The following is a 16,547-nucleotide window of genomic DNA, read 5'->3' as shown; positions in this document are numbered from 1 at the left end:
TACACAGGAGGAATCGGAGGGCCCTGCTCGTTAGAGCTTACAATCTAGGAGGGAGGGTCAAGTTATACAAAAGGGTAATAGCTGTGGGGGATGAGCTAATGGAGAAAATAGTGCAGTTAGATGGAGGCAGGATAGGCTTCTCTGAAGAGGAAAGTTTTTCAGGGATAAAAGTGGATTGATTTGGAAATAGTCTGACAGATTGGGGTAGGGAATTCCAGAGGATGGGCGAGGCTCGGGAGAAGTCCTGGAGGTGGATATGGGAGGAGGTGATGAGGGAGCTAGAGAGCAGGAGATCTTGGGAGGAATGGAGATGGCGATTAGGTTGTTATTTTGAGACTAATCTAATGATGTAGCTGGGGGCAGAGTTGTGGATGGCTTTGTAACTTATTGTTAGTATTTTGAATTTAATTCGTTGGGCGAGTGGCAGCCAATGGAGGGATTGGCAGAGAGGGGTAGCAGACACTGAGCGATTTGTATGGTGGATGAGTCTGGCAGCAGCATTCATGATGGACTGAAGGGGGGATAGTCTATTTAAAGGTAAGCCAATGAGGAGTGAGTTGCAGTATTCGAGGCGAGAGATAACCAGGGAGTGAATCAGGAGCTTTGTGGTTTCGTTGGTTAGAAAGGGACGTAGTTTAGAGATGTTGCGGAGGTTGAGGCGGAAAGCTTTGGAAAGTGATTGGATGTGGGGCCGAAAGGAGAGTTGAGAGTCCAGGATAACACCTAGTACCCTGACATGTGGGGAGGGGTGGATGGTTTTGCCATTGCTCTTGACAGAGAAGTCGGGGGAAGAGGCATGTGGGGGAGGAAATATTATAAGCTCGGTTTTGGACAAGTTGAGTTTGAGGAAGTGGTGTGACATCCATACAGATATGTCGGTTAGTGATGCGTGAGGAGACTGATGGAGTGAGTTGAGGGGTGGAGAGATAGATTTGGGTGTCGTCGGCATACAAATGATATTGAAAGCCGTGATCGGCACCCGAAGCCGATTTTCGGATTGACTCCCAGGTGCTGCTGCCGCCATTCCTGGTAAGGGAGACTGGCAGTGAAGCCTTCGAAGCATGCTTTGCTTTCTAATTGGCCCGGTGGCGGAGGAGGGGGCCAAACTTCTCAGGGATGGCGCTGCGGCCCCATCTCTGGAAATGGGGAAGGGAGACCTGTCAAAAACGGGTACCTGTCCCTCCCCCTGAAAGGTGCGAAATGTGGCACCGGGGGGGGGGGGGGGGGGCGGCAAATGGAAGTTTCATGTTGAGTGGAACTCCGCTTTAACTGACACTTGCGCAGTCAAACAAACAATTTTATATATTTTTCCCACAAATAGAGCGTTATTTTGGTGGTATTTAACCGCCACTGCATTTTTAATTTTTTTAAATATATAAACGAAAAGGATGTACATGTTGAAGAATAAGACAATATTTGTTTTACTTTCTGCTCTAAAACCTAACAAATAAAAAAAAAAAAAAAAAAACTTCACAAATTAAGGCCAAAATGTATTCTGCTACATATTTTTGGTTAAAAAAAAAAACAATAAGCGTATGTTTGGTTTTTGTGTGAAAGTTATAGCATCTAATAAATATATATATATATATATATATATATATATATATATATATATATATATATATATATATATATATATATATATATATATATATATATATATATATATATATATATATATATATATATATTATATTACACTAGTAATGATCAGCAACTTCTAGCAGGAGAGTGATAGTATGGTGGGCAATCCGACACGAACTGAACAGTAGTCCGTGCTAATAATATACACTGACTGGGAAGGAAGTAACATCTGGGGCAATCAAAGGGTTAACTGCCTAACAATGTGTAAAGTGTTTACTGTGTGGTGCTTTTACTAAGGGCTAGTCCCCACCATATCGATTCCAGTGTGGTGTTTTTTTTTTTTTTTTTTTTTGTTTTTTTTTTTTTTTTGTTTTTTTCCCCATCCAAAACGCATAGAAAGTAGGTTACATGGTGCATAGTTCATAGCAGTTCTTGCAGTTCCAGTGTGTCTAAAAAAAAAGTTATGACCTGCTGCATTTTTTTTTTTTCTTCCTCCTCCTGAGTGGAAACTCAGATGATTCATTCCAAAGCCATTTATTCAGAAGTCCTTTAGTCTATAGTCCATATAAAAATATTATAGCAATGTGACTTCAAGGCAACTTCAGGGAATGCTTGGGTAATCTTCCTGTAATGTCAGATCCAAATCACATCAATTAAAGAGGTTGTAAACTCTCTCTCTATATCTATATTCTCCTGTAAGACAAAGGCATAATGAGCTATTATGCATCACATACTAGCTCATTATGAAATACCTCAGAACGAAGCCTTCTGACCATTTCTTCTGGGCTCCATGCTGTGGGTGTCCGAAACCGTGATGATGTCACCGTCACTCCCACGCATGCGCGTGGGAGCCGCTGTTCACGGCACAGGGCTCTGAAGGAACGGCACCCGTGGCCATTCCTTCAGAGTGCATGCGCCAGTGATGTCCCTGGCTGCATGTAATGTAAATATCTCCCAAACAGTGCACGTTTAGGAGATATTTACACTACCTCTAGGTAAGCCTTTTTTTAGGCACTGCAGCTCAAAAAAAGCTGGTTTTGCAGGCATTTGAGCTTTTTTTTTCAACTTGAAGCACTTCTTCCTTTTTTTATTTTTTTTTTTTTAATCACTGCTACATTTATATCGGACACTTTTGACACTTTGGGACCATTGTCATTTATACAGCAATTAGTGCTATGGCAGTGAAGGGGTTAAACACTAGGGGACGATCAAGGGGTTAAGTGTGTCCTAGGAAGTGATTCTAACTGTGGGGGGGATGGGCTTCCACTCACATGACAGCAATCACTGCTCCCGATGACAGGGAGCAGTAGATCCCTGTCATGTCACTAGACAGAACAGGGAAATGCCTTGTTTACATGGGCATCTCCCCGTTCTGCCTCTCCGTGACATGATCGCGGGACACCGGCGGACATCGAGTCCGCGGGCACGATCACTCTGTACGCGGCGGGCGCGCCCCACCCCCACTAGCCCTGCAAATTAAAGGGGATGTACAGGTACGCCCATTTGCCCACTGCTGCCATTGTGCCAACATATATCGTCGGTCGGCAAGTGGTTAAAGGCTAAGTTGATTTTTTTTTTTTTTTTTTTTTAAATTCCAGCTCCCCTGTGCACCAATATAGCATTCATGTAGTTTTTTTGCGAAAATATCAACACTTTCCACAAAATCTACAGACGCGTACCTTACTGTCCTCCATCCATGATTCAAAACCTATTGCTTCTGTCTTGCATCCTTACAGACTGTAGGTTATGACACAGGAAGAAGTTGCCAAGCTGATCTCATTAACACACACCCTGCATCATCCACCCTCCCACTCCCAGCTGCACCTTTTTTTTTTTATTTATTTATTTTTTTAAATGAAATGCAATCAATCAGTGATCACTAGAGGTCGACCGATATATCGGCCGGCCGATATTTGGCGTTTTTTATTTAATCGGCATCGGACAATTGTGCTGATAAAAAAGGACGATTATAACTTCAGCACAACTTCCAAATGACTTCTGTAATAGAAGTCAATGCAAGTTGCCTGAAGTCTTCTGTGAAGCACTTCTCTCCTCTCTGGGCAGCCTGCCAAGTCTGATAAAAGAAGCTGAAAAGATACAATGTTTATACTTATCAATGGACTGAACTCTGTGTGTAGAAGTTCAGTTTAACCCTTTTAAAGACTACATCTTTTCTGACATTTTGTTGCTTACAAGTAAAAAAAAAAAAAAAAAAAATCCTGTATTTTCTGCTAGAAAATCACTTCGAACCCCCAAACTATATATATATATATATATATATATATATATATATATATATATATATATATATATATATATATATATATATATATATATATATATATATATATATATATATATATATATATATATATATATTTTTAGGGCTGGGAGATTTTCTTAAAAAAAAAAAAAAAAAAACTCGATTCACGATTCGAATCGAGTGGTTTTTTTTTTTTTTTTTTTTTTTTTTTTTTTAATGGAAACCACACCGGTCCCGAGGCGCTGCGGGCATGAGCTTTTAGGCGAAGCCGCGGCCTCACCTAAAAACTCCTTGCCCGCAGCTCTTCAGGCCCGGCGCGGTGAAAAAAAAAAAAAAAAAATCTACAAAAATCGATTTGCTTAAATTTTGAATCGATTTGACCTCTCAAGATTTAAATCGTATGTATGTATGTATGTATGTATGTATATGGAGCCTCATTGTTCTTGTGTTATTGGCCAATTTCACTTTCAGGCCCCATTCACCTCTAGCATAGTGGGAGCGTACATTTTGTCTCGTGAGAAGATGTGCGCTCCCACTATGCTAGATATGAATGGGGCCTGAAAGTGAAATTGGTGCGTTAACACAAGAACAATAAGGCTCCATTCACATCTGTGTGTTTCCGTACATTTCAGAAATGCACAGCACCAAAAATCAAAGGGAAAAAAAAAAAAAAAACACCAAGCTCCACTCCTAAAAGAAAAAAAAAATGCATGTGGGAATGCGAGTTTTCGTTATGCAGAGATGTGGCTTGACATCTGAGTTTCTGTCCACTCCCTTCTATGTATTTGTATAAAGATGGCCATACACTATGCAATCTGATTTAGTGAGAAGGGTGATCACTGATTGATTGCATTTCATTAAAAAAAAAAATGCAGCTGGGAATGGGAGGGTGGATGAAACAGGGTGTGTGCTAAGGAGGGTCGAATGGAGAGCTGGCAGGGGCCACTGGTGAGATAAATAGGTGATGATAATAATAATAATAATAAGAGTCCAGTTAATGTTTGGAAGTTTTAGTCCATTTTTTTTTTTTCTTTCTGGATCTAGACCTGTGTTAAAGGTTCTGGTAGAAGTTGAAAGCGGCAGCCAGCTCAGGAGAGCAGAAGAGACTCTCTGATGAGAGAAAGGAAGAGAGAGCAGCGCGGCTTTACGCTTAGACCCCTTTCACACTGGAGGTGTTTTTCAGGTGCTTTAGCGCTAATAATAGCCCTGGAAAAAAGCCTCCGCTGCAATCCCAGTGTGAAAGTCTGAGTGCTTTCACGCTGGGGTGCTGCGCTGGCAGGAAGTAGAAAAAAAGTCCTGCAAGCAGCTTCTTTGCAGCGTTGTAGGAGTGGTGAATACACCGCTCCTAAAGTGCCCCTGCCCATTGAAATCTATGGGCAGCACCGCCGAACTGCCTGCAAAGCGCTGCAGCGGCGCTTTGCGGGCGATTTTAACCCTTTTTCGGCCGCTAGCGGGGGTTAAAAGCACCCCACTAGCGGCTGAAAAGTGCTGCAAAAACAATGGTAAAGTGCCGCTAAAAATAGCGGCGCTTTACTGCTGATGCCCGGGCGCTGGCAGTGTGAAAGTGCCCTTAGAGCGGCACTGCTCTCGCTCTTCCTTTGTGTACTAATGAGATCAGCTGGTCAACTCCTTCCTGTGTCATGACCTACAGACTGTAAAGATGTAAGACAAGCAATTTTAGATTTTTTTTTTTTTTTTTTTTTTTTTATTTTTTTTTTATTTACCAAAACCTATTCAAGCTATAGTTCTATATTGGATATGGACCAAAAGTGCACTCTCTCGGGTTTAATTTGAGGGTATGTAAATCCAAATCGGAGGAAGGATTCAGGAATTGCAGATAACTGCCCCCCCCCTTTTCAAGGGACCAAAAGTATTTGAATCAAAATCAGTTTCATGGCCAGGTGTGGGCTACCCCTCCTTCGTTATTTCTTCATCAATTAAGCAGGTAAAAGGTCTGGCGGTTCTTGATTCTAAAGCCTCGTACACACAATCAGATTTTTGGATGATCATTCGTCCGTTTTTTGTTGCATGCTAGTCTTGTGGAAGGTGAAGAGGTTACTCACTATACGAAAATTCTCGTGCAACCGAATACAACTTCAGAAGTGATGTGTTGACTAGTTTTGTATATGTTCTTTCGTTTCTGAACATGCCTAGTCTTGCTCTTACGATTTTTTTTTTTTTTTTTTTTTTTTCATACGAAAATCTGATATTGAGTTTACGTATCACAAATTTTATAGTCTGCACATCCATTGTCGGACGAAAAACTGAATCAGCTGTTGCAAGCACCATACTAACGATCCGAGAATCTGCAGATTGTTCAGACAAAATTTTTCTTCCAATTTTCATATCGTGTGGCATTTGTATTTGGAATCTATTGCTGTGAACCTAAATCATGCATTCAAAGGAGCTGTCAATGCAAGTGAAACAGGCAACTGTAAGGCTTCAAAAACAAACAAAAAAATCCATCAGAGATAGCAGCAACATTAGGAGTGGCCAAATCAACACTTTGGTGCATTCTGAGGAAAGAAGAAAGCATGAAAAGTGTGTGTGTGTGTGTACATTTTACATAACACTGTGTGCACAGTGATTGCACCACACACGTGAAGTATCGCTGAGAGCAATTGGAGTGAGATTTTCCTCAAGAATTTGATGGTATTTTGCCCCATCCATTTTTCCTTTTTATCCCAACAAGTGCTTTTTTTTTTTTTTTTTTTTTTTCTCTTCCATGTGGCCTCAGAATCTGTAAGGTGCGTTTTTTTTTTAAACAGGGTGGATTTAATCGAAATCAAGTTGATTTAAATCATTTTTGAAGAGCAAATGTCATCTCTGTCCTGTAGCGGCTCCTCCTCTGACCCGCTGGTGACTCACCAACAGTCTTGTTCACGTTAATGGGACGGCTGGTGATGCGGCAGTGACACAAGAAGGTGAGGGACGTGGCGGCAGCAGGTGAGTGGATGCCCGCTAACAGGCGCTGCCATAATGGATCTGAAATGACAGGTGCTGTTTAAATGTAAGGACTTATTACTGCTGGTAGTTAGGCTTTGTGGTGCTGACAGGATCATCTACAGCTGGAATTTCAACCATGTACAGTTAATTTATCTAGTAAAGTGTATTTTGTTAATACAATTTTTTTTTTTTTCCCCCGCAGGTCGACTCGCACTACTGTCCCAGCTGTTTGGAGAATATGCCGTCAGCTGAGGCAAAGCTGAAGAAAAACAGGTTTGATGTTTAATTTTCTGTTAATTTCCTAAAAATGATGTAGGCGCTTGCTTTTATGGGTACCAGTGTAAAAAAAAAAAAAAAAAAAAAAAGTCTTGTAAAACCAGACCTTGAGTGAATAGACCACACCTAACCTGCAGAGAATTAGTCACCAAGCTATGATACTCGTGGCTACTATGTAATGCATTATGTTTATACAACTTTCAGAACAGATATTATTACTGTACAAAAAAAAAAGTTTTATTGTGCAAAGCCACAAAAATGAATTGCACCTATGGCAACAGCACTGGGGATATTTTTTTTAGCCGAAGGTCCACTGCCAGTTGGTTGACTTGGCCTTTTGAAAGAGTATTGATACAGTTAACATTAGAGACATTTACAAGGAATATAATGGTTTTTAATTGGCTTCAACTTCGTGAACAAGCAAGGAGAAATGTAATGTGCAATAGGCAGCAGGTCTGTGTATCAGTATTCAAAAAATGGCTGCATAAATAGCCTCCAAATTTTATATAGCAGGAGCAGCACTGTTGTAGCAAGCTGAAAAAAGTAGCACTATATTTAGCTAGTTAGAACTAATAGGATTCCATAATTGCACAGGTAAGCCTGCATGCTATTATAACAGATAAAGCTGAAAGTTCCCCAAATGAAAAGAAAATACACATAGAGACCAAACTAATGGGTAAAGCGGGGGTTCAGGTAACATTTTTAGACCACAATACCCCCCTTAGTAAACCGGTTTTATGCAAACCTGTTAGAGCAGCTGAATCTTCTCTGTCATGACACAATTTTTGCCCCGGAAAAATCAAAAGGACCCGCATTTCACTAGAGAAGTACAAGCAGCTGTAAGTGCTGTAACAGGCCGTGTCTGTTTGGTGCTCTAAAAATGGCTTATTGGCGGGTAAAGAGCAACTACCACCTTTCATGAGCACTTGGGAAGGAGTGGGGTGTTTTATCTCATGATTAAAATGGTAAACTTTATTATGAGGAATCAATTGTTTTAGGATATGTGGGGTGGGGGGTGCTGGGGGCAAGGGCAGGGAGGACACGGGCCCACAGATTTGACGTGTAATCAGAGACTTCGGTCAAACTAATATGCTATGGGTTTCTGTAAGTATTTAAAAGTTTTATGTCTGACTGAATTTTTTTAAAAACTATCCAGCCTGCATGTATAGTACAGAATTTTTAAGAAGTACGCTATATAAAGCTTCTATGAAGAGGCATACCTTGTCTACTCTTAAAGTGATTGTAAAGTCTCATTATTTTTCCAATAAAATAACAAACCTGTTATAACCTACCTGCTCTGTGTAGTGGTTTTGCACAGGGCGGCAGCCTGGATCCTCCTCTTCTCCGGTCCCTTTTCGCTACTCCTGGTCCCTCTCTCCTGTCGAGTTCCCCCACAGCAAGCAGCTTGCTATGGGGGCAGCTGAGCTGCAGCTCCATGTGTCCATTCAGCCCACCCCTCCCTCTCCTGATTGGCTCCCACGGCTGTCAAAGTCGGTTAGCCAATGGCGCAGCTGCAGTGTCTCAGCCAATCGGGAGGAGAGTCCTGGAAGGCCAAGGGACCCGTGGACAGAGATGGGTCTCAGTTAAGTAATAAGGGGTGCTGGGAAGGCTGCTACACACAGAAGGCTTTTTATCTTAATGCATTAGGATAAAAAAACCTTCTGCCTTTACAACTCCTTTAAGGTCTCATGCACACTGTTGCTCCTAAACTGATGTTTTTTGTTGTCTTTTTGCCTAAGCCCCTGAATGCACCTCCAGAAGCTCATGTGCCCATGCACACATAGAGGTTGATTTACTAAAACTGGAGAGTGCAAAAGCTGTGCATGGTAGCCAGTCTGCTTCTAACTTTAGCTTGTGCAATGAAGCTTTGACAATAAAACCTGGAAGCTGATTGGTTTCTATGCAGAGCTGCACCAGGTTTTGCACTCTCCAGTTTTAGTAAATCAACCCCACAGGTTTTTGGAAGAGTTTAGAGGCAGTCAAAGCTCCTTCTCTTAAATGCAGAGTAGAGCTGCACGATTAATCGCGGAGAATTGTTATTGCGATTCACCGCCCGCCATGTTTGCAACTCCGAATTTTGGCGATTCTGACCCATCAAGCAATTTATGTGCTCACATTAAAAGCGTGCGCCCCGCACCGATCGATGGTGTCCCCGGGATGTTTGTTTCCCTGTTGCGAGGGGAGGGGAAGCCGTCGGAGCTGGTGTGAAACGTCTGACGTCACTCAACTTTTCTTTCTAAGGCCACCAAAGCTCAGGGACAACTCACTGCGTCATTATTGGCAGCCTGCCCTTGAAGTGGGTTGGCTAACCTCTTTGTCGCACAACGTGAGCCGACCCCTGGATTGGCCCCCCAGACTGTCGGTCACAATATGGTCGGAAGTGCGTTTGATCCTCCCCCTGGCTGCACCATTGCTAAGGGGAGGAGGGGGGGCCTTCCATCTTTATTTCAAATCCTGTAAACTTGCCATTTATTTCATGTGTGTCAGTGGCTTTCCAGGCGGACCGCCCCTGGTGATCCCTGGAGTGGGTGTGAGAGGAGTCAGACTTTCCTGTGTGTTAGTGCTGGGAGCTGGGCCTCCTCTTTGCACATGTTTATACACAACCTTTGTCTACTATGGTGTGGCAACTGACAGCTCTATGGAGCTCACTCCATTACTCCTTCCATCAGGTCCTGATAGTAGCTCCTCTCCCCTCTCCCCTCTCCCCTCTCCCCTCTCCCCTCTCCCCTCTCCCCGCAAAAAAATCATGATTCTCATTTTGGCCAGAATCGTGCAGCTCTAATGCAGAGGAGGAATCCAGTCCACTTGATGTGAAAAAACGTCTGGCTGCCCAACTACTCATGTGTTTATCTGTTTTAATTAGAAAAAGTAGTTTGAGCTGCTAAATGTGGAAATGCACCTAGCATTTGGCTGGCTGCTATGAAAATACAAAATATTCATATGCAACTAAAACAATTATACATTATTTTGGTTAGTTCTGATCATAATAAACATAATGCACAAGCAACCACTGTACATTCTCTTTTAAGGATCTCATTGACAGCTTTGTGATTTGATTTGTTATGCAGATGTGCCAACTGTTTTGACTGCCCCTGCTGTATGCACACACTTTCTACCCGGGCCACTAGCATTCCTGCTCCACTTCCTGATGACCCTGCCAAAACCACCATGAAAAAGGCCTATTACTTGGCTTGTGGGTTTTGCCGCTGGACCTCCAGAGATGTTGGTATGGCAGATAAATCTGTGGGTAAGTGTTCTCTCTTCTCTAATTTTGCATCACGCTTGTCCTGTTACACAATATATCACCTAATATCTGATTGGATTGAGTGACACCATTAGTTGTGTAGTTGGTAAATGGCCATCAGTTTCCAAAACTGCTGGAGAATTGGCGCATGAAAAAAAGGAAAGTGTTGTGCAGGTAAACGTGTTCTATGGCTGTTTTAGTATTCATACGACTTTTTTTTTTTTTTTTCCATCGAGTAATTCTAAGGTAAACTTCCACAAAAAAAAAAAAAAAAACACAAAAAAAAAGTCTGGTGCAGATTTTACATGCTTGGGGAATGGAATGAAATTCTGATTACAGAGCTTTCAGTGTACTTTCTTACTTTTGATAAAAACAAAATCATAGAAATCCTTTTTTTGTTTTTAAATCTCATCTCCAAGCAACAGTTAAAGGAAGTGTCATCTTGGTTCTTTTTTGCAGCTAGCGGCGGGTGGCAGGAACCTGAGACCCCATACACCCAGAGGGTAAGCAGATTATGCCTTAATTTCGACTTAACACTACATTTTGACTAATAAAGAATCCTTCAGTGACCTTACACATGCAAGTTGGCACAAAGCTTGCTGTTTTTCTGCGTTTGTGTCAAGATGATGTCATTACCTTATCAGTGTCTGTAGTAGACTCCACGTTAAATGTGATAATGTTCACTGCAGGCCATGTCTTTTCTCGATCTACATTTCTTCCCAGGCTATGCCTTTTTTCCTTTATATGTAGAATATTTTTTCTGTTGCTGTCTTTACTATAATTTTTGGGGGGTTATTTATGAATATTCGAATAGAGGGAATCCTGTGTAGGACAAAGCACCCAACTACCTACACACACACTACTCTCCTTATTCCCTGCCTTTTTCTCCCCAATACTGTATTTTTTAGCCTGAAGAAGAGAAAAAGCCCTATGTCTGCACTAAGTTGATCCAGCCAGAGCTTATTTAACCAGTTCAATACAGGGCATTTTCACCCCCTTCCTTCCCAGGCCAATTTTTAGTTTTCAGCGCTGTCGCACTTTAAACGACAATTGCGCGGTCGTGTGACATTGTACCCAAAAAAAATTGACGTCCTTTTTTCCCCACAAATAGAACTTTCTTTTGGTGGTATTTGATCACCTCTGCGGTTTTTATTTTTTGCGCTATAAACAAAAGAAGAGCGACAATTTTGAAAAAAACACTATTTTTTACTTTTTGCTATAATAAATATCCCAATTTAAAAAAAAAAAAAAAAAAAAAATATTTTTCCTCAGTTTTGGCCGATACGTATTCTACATATTTTTGGTAAAAAAAAAATTGCAATAAGCGTATATTGATTGGTTTGCACAAAAGTTATAGCATCCTACAAAATACAGGATAGATTTATGGCATTTTTTAAAAAAAAATTATTTATTTATTTATTTATTTTACTAGTAATAGCAGCGATCGCGATTTTCCCTTATCGTCTTTCAGGACAGCACTTGAGAGAGTGACTCCTCCCCTTGCCAACAGGAAACACCTCTTCCACCAAACTTTAAAAGGAGGCTCCTTTCCACACATTGTCAGTTTTTGTGTTTCCTCCGGAGGGAACACTTCGTGGGGAAGTCAGGGCTCTCAGGTGCTGTCCTGGGAGCTCAGGTTTCCTGTTTTTTTTTCATCAAACACCTTTTACCTCATGAGAGCTGTTCCTCCCATTCCACAGCTGAGGTGAAGTGCTGCTGGCTGGGCTCCCTCTCCCTCTTCATATGGGCTCAGGGTGAGTCCGACTGTCGTGGGCATCGCTCCTAGGCGGCGGCAAGACAGGCGGTGGCCGTTTACTATATTTTTTTCTCAGGTCCACCGCCTGTTGCTCATTTGCACCGCCGCCATATTGGGGATGGCAGCGGGGCTCCATCCGCCGGAAGTGAGGCATCCGGAGGGGGCGGCGCCCACGGAACAGGCGTGCGGCGTTATTTCCGCCGGAAATCGCAGAGGGAAAGGGGAGGAACGGGGCTGGTGCTTATTTAGCGGTTCTGGACTGGCGCTATTGGAGTCCGGAACCGGCGTTTAGCCACACAAACACAGCAAGCGCTCCTTGATGGAATCGATGGCGGCAGCGAGTGGGACAGGCACAGGCACCAGCAAGGCCCAGGTAAGGTGCAGTTGTATACTGTCTTCCCTGTACTGTGGGGTCTCTCTCTCTCTCTCTCTATCCCCCCCCCCCCCCCCCCCCCCCCCCCGGTGGCAGGGGCCTGTCTGGGCACATAAAGCAGTTAGCTCTTACTGTGCACCTGTGGTGAGCATCCTTGGGTATAGGACAGGTTGTCTCACTGGGATGGTTTCTTCTTTTGTCTCATGGCAGGCCAAGAGCTCTGATCCAGTGGCAAAAAGAAAATGTCCTTCATGTAAATCCAAGCTACCTGAAGGATAGAAGAAGACGTTATGTCAAGCTTGTATTGATTTGCTAGTTAAAGAAGAAGCTTCTTCCGCTTGCAGCGACTTGATTGCATCAGTTAAAAAGGAACTTGATGCGACTATTCAATCATTTCGCTCTTCCCTAGCAAACCCATCCCTGAGTCAGCCTACTACCTCACAGTCCTCCCAAGGCTCACTTATAGTCCCGGCGATGGAGACTGAGGCATCTCCTACCCCAGAGGGACATTCCCCCTCTCAATCTGAGGATTCTGATGAGGGTGAGGAAGGAAAAAATTTACCTTCAAGATTTAAATTGTCTTTAGAACAGGTAGATGGCCTGTTAAAAGCAATCTATACCACACTGGGTCTGGAGGAGGAAAGAAAGGAGTTATCTCTGCATGATAAAATGTATGCAGGGCTTAGCGAGCACAAAAATCGCATTTTCCCAGTACACTCTGTTATTTCTGAAGCTATTAAGAAAGAGTGGGCAGAGCCAGAGAGAAAGCCTTTCTTTCCCAAAGCCTTAAAAAGGCGTTTCCCTTTTGATGAAGATCCAGCGGCGGTTTGGAACAAAAACCCCAAACTAGATGCCGCGTTTTCCCAGGTCTCGAGGTCTACAGATTTGGCATTCGAGGACATGGGGGTGTTGAGAGATCCCATGGATAAAAGGATGGACCAGCTACTAAAGAGGGCTTGGCAATCCATCATGGGAAATCTTAAACCTACTATGGCAACTACAGTGGTATCCAGAAATATGGAGTTCTGGTTAGAGCAACTTAAGGCCCATATCTCAGCAGACTCACCAAAACAAGAAATTTTGGATTCATTTTCAACTCTGTCTGCCGCTGTCGCATTTATATCGGATGCTTCAGCGGAATCAATTAAAATGACAGCTAGATCTGCTGCCCTAGCCAACTCAGCCAGAAGGGCTCTGTGGTTGAAAACTTGGCCGGGGGACGCGGCATCCAAAAACAAGCTGTGTGGGATACCGTTCCTGGGTGACTTGCTTTTTGGACCTGATTTAGATGCGGTTCTAGATAGAACTGCTGATAAAAAGAAGTCTTTTCCCATCAAAAAGAAAAAGCAGCCAGTTAAACGTTTTTTTCGTTCCCAAAGGGCTCAAGAACAAACCAAACCCCAGGAGAAAAGAAAAAATTGGGCATTGCAGAAGGGTAAAGGCAAAGGAAATGTCCTTTTCCATCCTCCTGCAGCCTCCGGTAAAGCACAATGACTTGTGCGTACCAGTGGGGGGAAGGCTTCAAAGTTTCCTTCCCCTTTGGGCCAGCATGACAGAAAGTCTATATATTTTGGACATGCTGTCCCAAGGTTACAGGATAGAGTTTTCGGATCGCCCGCCAGAAAGATTCTTTGTAACAAACCTACCAAGGGATCTAACAAAGGCTCTGGCCATGAAGAACCTTTTAAAGGATCTGAGGCACCAGAGGGTAGTGATACCAGTATCCCCAGAAGAACAGGGTCAGGGTTTCTATTCACACATCTTTCTGATAAGAAAACCATCCGGAAACTTCCGTCTTATCCTCAACCTAAAACCCCTGAACAAGTCAGTCCTATACAAAAAGTTTTGTATGGACTCAATTTTCACGGTCAGAAACATTCTGACAAAAGATTGTTTTATGGCATCAATCGATCTGAGGGATGCTTATCTTCATATTCCTGTAGCACCTCAGTCCCAGAAGTTCCTGAGGTTTGCGGTGAATATGGGCAAGGAGATTATACATCTTCAGTTCAGGGCCCTTCCCTTCGGCCTGTCGTCAGCTCCTCGTATTTTTACGAAGATAATGGCGGAAGCTCTCGCCCCTCTTCGACTCCAGGGGATTGCGGTAATTCCATATCTGGACGACCTCCTCTTTTTTGCCCCATCCAGGGAAAAGTTGCAGGAGGATTTGAACAAATCCCGCAGTCATTTGGAGTCACTAGGGTGGATAGTGAATGTTCAAAAATCAAATTTCATCCCAGCTCAGCAAGTACTGTTTCTGGGTTATTTGATAGATTCAGTGGAGCAAAAGATTTTTCTCCCAGAAGAGAAAAAGATCAAGGTCCAAAGGGTAATAACGGCACTACAAACAAATCAACTGATTTCAGTCCGAAAGGTTATGTCGGCTCTGGGGACATTAACCTCTTCAATGCCAGCCATCCAATGGGCAAGGCTGCATTTCAGGACTCTCCAGAGGTTCCTTCTAAGGACATGGAACCACAGGACGGAGAGTTTGGATACAAAAGTAAAGATTCCCACCAGAGTCAAACGTTCACTTTGGTGGTGGAAAAGTCAGGTGGTACTGCAAAGAGGTCTTCTTTGGTCTTTTCCGACCGGGAAAGTGGTCACAACAGACGCCAGTTTGCAGGGATGGGGGGCCCACATGGGTCAAGCCTTAGCGCAGGGAACATGGTCCCAGTTCGAGGCCCAAAGATCCTCAAATTGTAGAGAGCTGGAGGCAGTTGCCCTAGCATTAGCTTTCTTCTCTCAAAACCTCATAGGTTGCCATGTCCAGATTTTGTCGGACAATGCCACGGCCATAGCCTACCTGAACAAACAGGGAGGCACAAGAAGCAGGGCCCTTCACTTACTGTCAGTAGAGATTCTGGAGTGGGCGGAGAACCACTTACTATCTCTATCCGCAGTCCATCTAAAAGGCACATTGAACGAAGTAGCGGATTATCTGAGCCGACAAAAAGTTCAGGAATCAGAGTGGAGTCTGAACAGGAAGGTGTTTGCATTAATCACCAGTGTTTGGGGCCTTCCGCAGGTAGATCTGTTTTGCTTCAAAACAAAACACGCAGCTCCCGAATTTTTTCTCCCTTCAGAGAGACATTTGCTCTCAGGGGATAGATGCTCTGGCACATCCGTGGGATTTTCACCTGGGGTATGCTTTTCCTCCATTTCGATTAATCCCTCTAGCGTTGAGGAAAATACTGAAAGAGAGAGTATCAATCATTTTGATTACTCCATATTGGCCAAAGAGAGCTTGGTTTTCCACGATTCTGCAGTTGGCAATCAAACCATGTTGGCATCTCCCGCTCAGTCAGGATCTGTTGATTCAGGGGCCAGTGCTTCATCCAGGGGTAGACAGGTTAAAGCTCACTGCCTGGTATCTGAGGAGCAATTAATGAGAAGCAAAGGCTTTTCAGAACGTTTAACTGCTACGTTGCTTTCCAGTAGGAAAAAGGTAACCAGGGATATTTACGCCAAAGTATGGAAAGTCTATGTTTCTTTCTGTCATTCCGAACATAGGGGGGTTAAAGACCTAGTTTCAGTGCTGGAATTTTTGCAAAAGGGTGCAGACAAGAATCTGGCGGTCAGCACTATTAAGGTGCAGGTGGCTGCCTTGGGAGTTTATCTGGAGAGATCCTTATCTTCAGAAACTCTGATCATGAGATTTTTCAAAGCACTTTCCAGGTCGAGACCGGTACCGGTGAAGCATTTCCCAAATTGGGATCTCTCGGTGGTTCCGCAGGCTCTGGCAAAAGAACCATTTGAGCCTTTACAGGCCATATCCCTAAAGAATTTAACTTTGAAGACTATTTTTCTGGTCGCAATTACTTCAGCAAGAAGGATTAGTGAACTGCACGCCCTATCAGTAAAAGAGCCTTTTTTGTCAGTTTTTCCTGATAGAGTTGTCCTTAAAGTAGATCCGGGGTTTTTGCCAAAAGTGGCAAGCTTTAGTAACGGGTCTCAAGAGATTACTCTACCAACCTTTTCTGCTAACCCTTTGGGTGCAAAGGAAGAGCAGTTTCACAATTTAGACGTAAGACGTATCCTATTACAGTATTTGGAAGTAACAGGAGGGTTTAGAGTTTCAGATTCATTATTTGTTCTTTTCTCT

General features: G+C 43.1%; 1 protein-coding gene across 2 annotated transcripts in view; it reads left to right on the top strand.

Annotated features, from left to right (window-relative positions):
• DCTN4 (dynactin subunit 4) overlaps nt 1-16,547 on the top strand; it is a 45,042-nt gene that overhangs the window by 1,462 nt on the left and 27,033 nt on the right. For both annotated transcript variants that reach the window (XM_073621101.1, XM_073621100.1), the window contains exons 2-4: nt 6,996-7,066; nt 10,138-10,316; nt 10,773-10,816. In XM_073621101.1, coding sequence (XP_073477202.1) covers nt 6,996-7,066; nt 10,138-10,316; nt 10,773-10,816 — 294 coding nt within the window. The remainder of the gene's footprint in view (nt 1-6,995; nt 7,067-10,137; nt 10,317-10,772; nt 10,817-16,547) is intronic.

The sequence above is a fragment of the Aquarana catesbeiana genome, linkage group LG03, assembly GCF_042186555.1.
Source record: "Aquarana catesbeiana isolate 2022-GZ linkage group LG03, ASM4218655v1, whole genome shotgun sequence".
In the NCBI taxonomy this organism is placed as follows: Eukaryota; Metazoa; Chordata; class Amphibia; order Anura; family Ranidae; genus Aquarana; species Aquarana catesbeiana.
Note: the sequence above shows the minus strand (reverse complement) of the source record. Positions and strands in the feature narration are given on the sequence as shown.